The 8,295-nt window shown below is 34.4% G+C and overlaps 1 protein-coding gene across 11 annotated transcripts in view; it reads right to left on the reverse strand.

Annotated features, from left to right (window-relative positions):
* The window catches only part of ankrd24 (ankyrin repeat domain 24), a 35,052-nt gene extending 29,568 nt beyond the window's left edge, over positions 1-5,484 (reverse strand). For 6 of the 11 annotated variants that reach the window (XM_087304296.1, XM_087304294.1, XM_087304290.1 and 3 more), the window contains exons 1-2: positions 5,410-5,484; positions 5,040-5,099 (exon numbers count right to left, since the gene is read on the reverse strand). Coding sequence is in view for 7 of the 11 variants with exons in the window: in XM_087304290.1 (XP_087160416.1) it covers positions 5,040-5,075 (36 nt within the window). In the remaining 4 variants the exon portion in view is untranslated. Of the gene's footprint in view, positions 1-1,129; positions 1,802-5,039; positions 5,100-5,409 lie in introns of those variants that run through there. The other 5 variants (XM_087304295.1, XM_087304288.1, XM_087304287.1 and 2 more) reach the window with 4 other exon arrangements.
* Positions 5,485-8,295: the final 2,811 nt, after the last annotated feature.

The following is an 8,295-nucleotide window of genomic DNA, read 5'->3' on the forward strand; positions in this document are numbered from 1 at the left end:
GTAAAAAACAAGGTCTCCCTTTGCATTGAACTTTGAGCGTATTACATTCAAAGATGCTGTTTATGTTCACAAAGCTGCACTACACATTTAAATTTAAATTATGATATCGTAGTGGACCACCCCTTTAAGGACAGCTTCCAGAATCTCTCCCTGTTCAGTGCTGGATTCGGTTTAAAACTCTTCCTACCACAATAGAAGATGCTGTGGACTGTGAGCCACAACCTGTAAGTGTTGTTACAGTTAAGTTATTTGTTAAACTTAATCTATTACATCCATAGTGTCTAGCTTTAATGTTATGTTGTATCAAGGACGTAAACAATGATGTAAACAAATAGAAATGTTTTTTGGTACCGCTAACAATTTAGCTACAAATTCATATTTATCCCTCAAACTGCTGTAAAAAGCCACAATCTTCAGCAGCGCTGCATTGTCTATCTATGCGGCCACTTTCCCTGCGTTCTACATCTCAAATAACAAATTCGCAAAAGATATGTGAACATTTCATATTACTTATACATGCTTATTCATAACATATATGTAAAAGACACTTGTTAGATGGTATTTTAGAGAGCAGGCATGAGGTTCAGCTGTGTCCTCTTTATTTTCTGTCTGATTAAGACTCAAACTGATATGTTTAACAGCTATTATCGACTGACGGTATTTACACAGTGCAAAAGCATGTGCTTGCAGGGGCATGGCACTTTTCCTGATGATGTGGAGCCAATTCGCCAATCACAGCACATTATGTTAGCTGACCAATCAGAGCCTCTTTTCAGAGGCAGGCTTTTTAGAGGAACTAGGAAATATGACAGTCATTTTCATGATAGGTGAGTAGCTGGATATAGTCAAAGATATATTAAAAAGTAACAAGATTTTCTACAATATTGCTGATATTTTTTTGTAAGTTTAGTGTGTATGACATCACCGTTTTTACAAAATCACATTTTTAAAGTTCAAGCCTGTAGCCTGTTATTTTTTTAACTTTTACTTTGTAACCCAAAGTTTCAACTTCCAAAATTTTGATAGCAGAATCAATATATTACTACAGTTTTAATAATATATAATTTAATACTATATTGCACTCTTCTATTTCCTTCTGCATAACCTCTCGAGGAGAGGCTGTACTTACCGTAATCACGCCGTAACACATGCAGAAGTGTTTCATTGGGTTAAAGACGACATGAGGATCCATAGAGCTCAGAGGACGAACAAAACCTCTGCTTCTGTCCACGCAACCAGGACACAAAATACTTCCGCAAAACAAGTTCTCATTCCACTCCTCATTCTACCAAAGCTGTCATAACAGAACCACGGTTATCAGTCTGCAACACTAAGGCCAAAACGATTACGACTCGGAAAACTCTGATGCTAAAATCTGTCCCTCAAATGCAACTGTGCTATGCCCTCCTGTTCTGGCATCTGCAGAGAGATATACGACTCACACTGCAGTCACTCTTGGCACACACACACACCTCCCTGTCCCGGTGTCCTTCTTTCTTTACTCTTCATCCCAATCGTGTCTGACTTCTCTCCAAATATCATTTATATTAGACTCGGCACTGCTGTGCTGCCTACGTTTCAGGCTAATCACTCTCTTGTCCCAAAGCTACGGTATTAGCATCAGGGGGTGAGAACTCAGCAAACACAACAGGGAAGCACGCAGTCAGCAATCAGAATAAATGGAGGTATAAAAATAAACAGTTTGGGTTCAGCAACCCCTCCCAGACAGCGTCTATTGCACACTCGTGTATCACTTTCATGTTAACGCAGGGTGATTCTAATCACTTCCCGTGATGCTAAGGAATATTAATTTTGTGTTTTCAGGCTTTTTCTGTTTGGTTGAAGGTCATTTATATGCTAATGCACTTTTAAAGTTGGTAAAAGTAGCTTCAGCAAAAACAGGCATCTTTCTTTTTATGAATATTGATGAATTGCCTAAACGTGCACTAAAGTGATGTCAACTTTTCTCTGAGTTTCCTTTAAGAGAAGCCATTTTTGCAATGACTTTTAAGTTTTCAGCTGGATTGTTGGTTAAAAGTCTCCAGTACCACCTACTTTTCACTAAAGGCTGACTGAAATGGTTGCTGCTCTTAAGCTTGAAAGAATCTGGGGCCTCTTCCTTGCTTATCTTTTTAAGAGGTGAAAGCAGTGCACTTTTTATTCATGGAAAATTTTACTCCTATTTTTTCACTCCATTTTCAACATTTGTATTTGACCAAGTAAACCTTGATGGTGCATATTATTTATTTTATATGGCCATGTTTGAATGTACTGGTGTTTTTTTTTTTATTATTATTATTACTATCATATTATTTTTAGTTATTAAAATTAGCAGTAGTAGTATTTTACTCCTTCATTCATTTTCTTTTTGGCTTAGTCTCTTTTTTAATCTGGGGTCGCCACGGCAGGATGAACTGCCAACTTATCCAGACTTTGTTTTACGCAGCAGATGCTCTTCCAGCTGCAACCCATCTCTGGGAAACATTCATACACTCTCATTCACACTCATACACTACGGACAATTTAGCCTACCCAATTCACCTGTACCACATGTCTTTGGACTGTGGGGGAAACTGGAGCACCCGGAGGAAACCCACACAAACGCAGGGAGAACATGCAAACTCCACACAGAACGCCAACTGACCCAGTCGGGGCTCGAACCAGTGATCTTGCAGTGAGGTGAATGTGCTACCCACTGCGACACCATGCTGCCCTCTCATCTATAATGTGACATGCTTTATTTTAGAGTAAAACATGACTCTGAATTCAACTGGACTGAGCTTTACTATGTACATTTTTCAATTATGTGTTGTTTTTGTCATGCAAAAACGTATTACTTAGTGTTGCTATTGTACACTGTAATTATTACAATAATTTTTTGTTAATTAAAATAACTATAATTAACAATAAATTACAAACTATTAAACTAAGAAGTAATAAATAGATAAATTAAATACATATTTATTAAACTAAAACTATTTATTTTAAAGCATAAAAAAGAATAAAAATTAGAAAAACGCTAAACAATAGCTATGGTGACACGGTGGTGCAGTAGGTAGTGCTATCGCCTCACAGCAAGAAAGTCGGTGGTTCAAGCCTTGGCTAGGTCAGTTGGCATTTCTGTGTGGAGTTTGCATGTTCTCCTCGTGTTTGTGTGAGTTTTCTCCGGATGCTCCGGTTTCCCCTACAGTCCAAAGACATGCGGTATAGGTGAATTGGGTAAACAAAAAATAGCCGTAGTGTATGTGGCTGAATGAGAGTGTGTATGGGTGTTTCCCAGTGATGGGTTGCAGCTGTAGAGGCATCCGCTGCGTAGAACATATGCTGGATTTAACGGTTCATTCCGCTGTGGTGACCCTAGATTAATAAAGGGATTAATCTGAAAAGAAAATGAATAAAAGAATACATATAGCTACATATTTTACTAAAACAAAACTGAGAACTGAATGACATATTATTACAAATATTACTAAAATTACCAAAACAACAAATTCTATTTTGTTCAGAAATTTGTTCTTTTTTCTTTGTTATTTGTACATTATTTTTACATTTTTGTGTTTATTTTTACATATCTGTATTATATAGATAACATATTTGTTTAATTTATGGGCACTTATTTAAAAAAATATTTTGCTAAAATAAATATAACTTTAGCTACAAAATAAACTAAAATAATATTAAGATGATGAAGCATGAACAATGGGTTCAAGTATTAAAGTTACTAAAAGAAAACTTTAAAAACTGTATTTTACAAAAACTAGTATAAAATCACAAAAACACATAATACAAAAACATTAAAACTAAAATTTTAACTTTATTTAAAAATTAAAACTAAAACAAAACAATGCAATTACAAAAATATTGTACGTTGTACAGTTAAAATGTATAAATAATACTAAAATTACACTTATCTATAATGTAAAAAAACAATGATGTTTTCTTTATATTTGTTATTTGTATAATATTTTAATATAACTATGTTTAAGCATCCATTGCTCCCCGTGATCACGTGGGTTTCCTCTGGATGCTCTGGTTTCCCCCAAAGTCCAAAAGGTGAATTGGGTAAGCTAAATGGTCTATAGGCGATGTGTGTGAATGAGTGTGTATGGATGTTTTCCAGTGATGGATTGCAGCTTGAAGGGCATCTACTGCATAAACCATATGCTGGATAAGTTGGCGATTCATTCCGCTGTGGTGACCCCAGAATAATAAAGGTACTAAGTAGAAAAGAAAATGAATGAATGAATAAGCATCTATTGATTGCTTTTAGTACCATCATGTAGTAATAAATGGTACTTTGGTAATATGTTTAATTTTACCCATTGGAATATACTTTAACTTTAAGAACCCAACAGTTTTATTTTATTTTTGAGCCAAAGATTTATAAAATCCACACATTATTAGAAATGAAACATTTCTATCTCTGTTGGATCCATCACTGACTTTTGAACCCCACCAGTAGTAGCGACAGTATCATTTCAGACATCTGACCCAGACATGAGGCTTGAATGAAAGATATGAGAAAACAAGCATCTCACTTTCTCTCCCCTATAGTGTCTCATCTATCCGTTCACCCCAACACAACCTCAAATCTACAACACATACACACTCTTTTCTAACAACATCATGATGGGGCATTTCATCTTCACCCAGTGGGATTCGACCCCATAACCTACTGCTTCATTAATATTAGAGAAGATGGAGGACTATAAATGATTCTAATACCACACAAACCCTCTACAAACAATGATGACCACAGTATACATCATATACAGAGTCTGTGAGTGTGAGTGAATGAATGTGTTTCAATAATTGAACACTATTGAGGTCTCTTGTTACAGGTGCCGTCTACAGGCTGGCAGGCTACTGCTAAAACACATTTACAGACATAAAGCAACAAGTAGAGAAAGAAAACTAAAAAAGAGGTTGTACAACAATATTTGGCAAACATTTTGCTTAAATATAGATCCAAACATACTTAAGTACGACTTGCACAGTTAAATAACACGTTTAGTACTTAGCATGTGACGGTTTCTTACCTCAGACTTCTTGAACTTTGCCTTTAATGTTTTCATCTTCTTCTAAAGTATATTCATGAGCTGTAAGGTATAAAACAACATATTGTTTTTCATTTTAAAATTAAATATATACTATTTTATATATAGGCATCCCTTTTAAGACACTAATATGTCAGATAAAATGTGTATAAAAACAATAAAATGTTATTGTTGTGTTTACGACGCCTCACATTAAATCAACAGCAACTTTGAGTCGTAGTTTATTTATTTTGAATAATCATCCTTCCTCTAACCACGTGTTTGAAGACGACGTCATTTAAAAAATGTATATAAAGAAAAAAATGTTTAGTCGTGAGTAAATAAATGAATATAAATGACTAAAATGACTTACATTCAGTGTTTTGCTGTAATTCTTGAGCTCTGCTGTGTGAGATGTGCTGTGCTGGGATGCCGTGACGTCATGTGCAGAATACACGCCTGTTGGATTTGGCTGACTGGGCACGAAATTTGGCCAATCAGCGGCAAGAGGCGGGCGGTAGAGGCTTGATTGACAGCTCAGCGAACCTCATGTTTCAAACTTCAGGTGTCATGTGCGCTTCACGTGTCTTTTTCTGATACAAATCAGTTTGATTATAATATAGGCGCTCACTTTATTAAAAAATATAATTGAAAATAATTAAAAGGTAAGCTTAAGGTAAGTTTACCCCTAGGTATTTGTAGGTTTCCCAAATGTTGTGTTACATTTAGAGGAAATATTCATTTAGGGGTTGTTAGTACTGTAAGAGATAACTATACAAAATATGACAAATCTTCAAATGTTTGAGAATATGTGGGCACGTGGACACCAGACACTTGTGACATATGGGGTTATTCAGGTGAAGCGATACATATGAATGACCACGTGGGGGCGATAAATACCAAGCTCTTTATATTTTCCAACTCAAAACGTGTTGTAATGAAATGAGAACGAATGAATGAATGAATTTTTAGTCTATGGTATAAATAGCCAGCCAGCCAGAAAGATAGACAGACAAACAGACAGATGATTGATAGATAGATAGACAGATATAGATAGATAGATAGATAGATAGATAGATAGATAGATAGATAGATAGATAGATAGATAGATAGATAGATAGATAGATAGATAGATAGATAGATAGATAGATAGATAGATAGATAGATAGATAGATAGATAGACAGATATAGATAGATAGATAGATAGATAGATAGATAGATAGATAGATAGATAGATAGATAGATAGATAGATAGATAGATAGATAGATAGATTATTTATAGATTATTACAATATTATTCATATTATGTAATACATATATGTTATCTATCTATCTATCTTTCTATCTGTCTGTCTGTCTGTCTGTTTTTTTTTCTCAGTTGCTTTGGTGCATTTCTCACAACACTTTACATTTCGTCACCTTAGAATTATAAGGATCCACCTGAATTTTTTTGTCAAAATTGAGTTATTGACATATTTTTTATTTATATTTTTAAATGACAACTTATTTACATTATGGGATGCTTTTTATAAGTTGTTTACATTTTAAGACTTTTGATTTTAAAAATAATGTTACACACATACTGTTTGCAATATGGAATGCAAAAACTTTGAAGCTCAATATCTCAGAATCATTCAGAACGCAGATAGAACCTTATAATTCCAAGGTGACGATTTGCACAACAGCATTTCTAAAAACAATTACAGTTTTTCTCAGTGGCTTTGGTGCATTTCTCACAACACTATTTACATTTGCACAACAGTTAATGCATTTCTCAAAACAATTAGTCATTTGTGCACATCATAGTAGCAGTTTCTCATTCTCTCCAACAAATTGCAAATGCTTTTAGACATCCATCAATCGCTTTCATACAACTCTCTGCTGTTTTATTATCATTTGCTTATGTCATGTCAGTCAAAATTAACTCAACTGAATGCTGAATAGTCAAGCCATATAAAACTAATAGTCCTTATTTCTTTACTTCAGTCATTACATACAAAAATGTTGAACTAGATGTCAAAATCTGTCAAGCTAATTTTATAACATTTTTTCCCCCTGAAAATGTCTTCTAAATTGAATAACTTCATGAATGATTTACATACCTGTGTATGTTGTAGGTTCAGTTCCAATATGTACTATAATATTGTTTACAGTTGTGCACAGCTCTACCCAAAGGAAGTTTACATTTGTTGTAAATAAGGGTGTATTTATTCTTTTGCACAATGCTGTGAATAAATAAAAATTGCAAAGAGCAAATGCAGCAAAAATGTGAAACATACATATTCAGTGTCTTGTACTCAGATACCTCACTAAACACAGTGATGTTTAACTTTACTGTAGTTTTCAAATGGCTGTGCAAATAGTATATAGTGCTGTGTTGAGCATTTCCGGACGTGTCACCAAAATCTGACTTTTTTGCATTAGATTAAACGTACAGAGTAAACTGTCATAATAAAACAGGACAAAGCCATTTGACTATCTTGTTCATAAACAACGGTGTCAGGACTTTTCATCTTGATGACACTGACACTTTCATTGACATCAATATTTGCCTTTGAGGAATAAGCTATCCATTTTGTTATCAACTAGGTTTTGCAGTTTGTGCTAATTGTTTTGAGAAATGCATTAACTGCTGTGCAAATGTAAATAGTGTTGTGAAAAATGCACCAATGCACCTGGGAAAAACTGTAGTACAAAAACCTATTAGATGAACTGCAAAAGCGTGTCATCTGCTCAAAATGAACAGCTCGTTCCTTAAAAAACAAATATTGATGTCAATGAAAGTGATAGTTGTACATTTTTTCCAATGCAAAAAAGTCAGATTTTGGTGACACGTCCTGAAAATGCTCAAGACAGCACTATACTATATTATTAGCACAGCCATTGGAAAACTACAGTAAAGTTAGACATCACTGCATTTAGTGAGCTATCGGAGTACAAGACACTCTATCTGTGTGCAGGGTTCAACGCTAAGGATTTTTTCTACTGGTCCAATTGGGCAAGTGGTTCAGATTTTTACTTGCCCTGCCAAAATTTTTACTGGCCCCACCAAAAAAAAAAGGGAAGTTAATAGCTATGTTTTAGCCGCATATTTTAAATAATGTGTCTAAAATAAAGTCTGTGAATCTACAATTTCAATACTTAAAAATTGTTAATTAAAGTTTTATGCAAACAAAAAGAGCAGTATAGAAAATGTGAAGGTATTTTATTGCGGTTTAAAATTATTAAACAAAATGTGGATGACTTGTCAAACTGATGG

Source organism: Danio rerio, chromosome 22 (genome assembly GCF_052040795.2).
Source record: "Danio rerio strain M-AB ecotype USA chromosome 22, GRCz13ab, whole genome shotgun sequence".
Taxonomy (NCBI): Eukaryota; Metazoa; Chordata; class Actinopteri; order Cypriniformes; family Danionidae; genus Danio; species Danio rerio.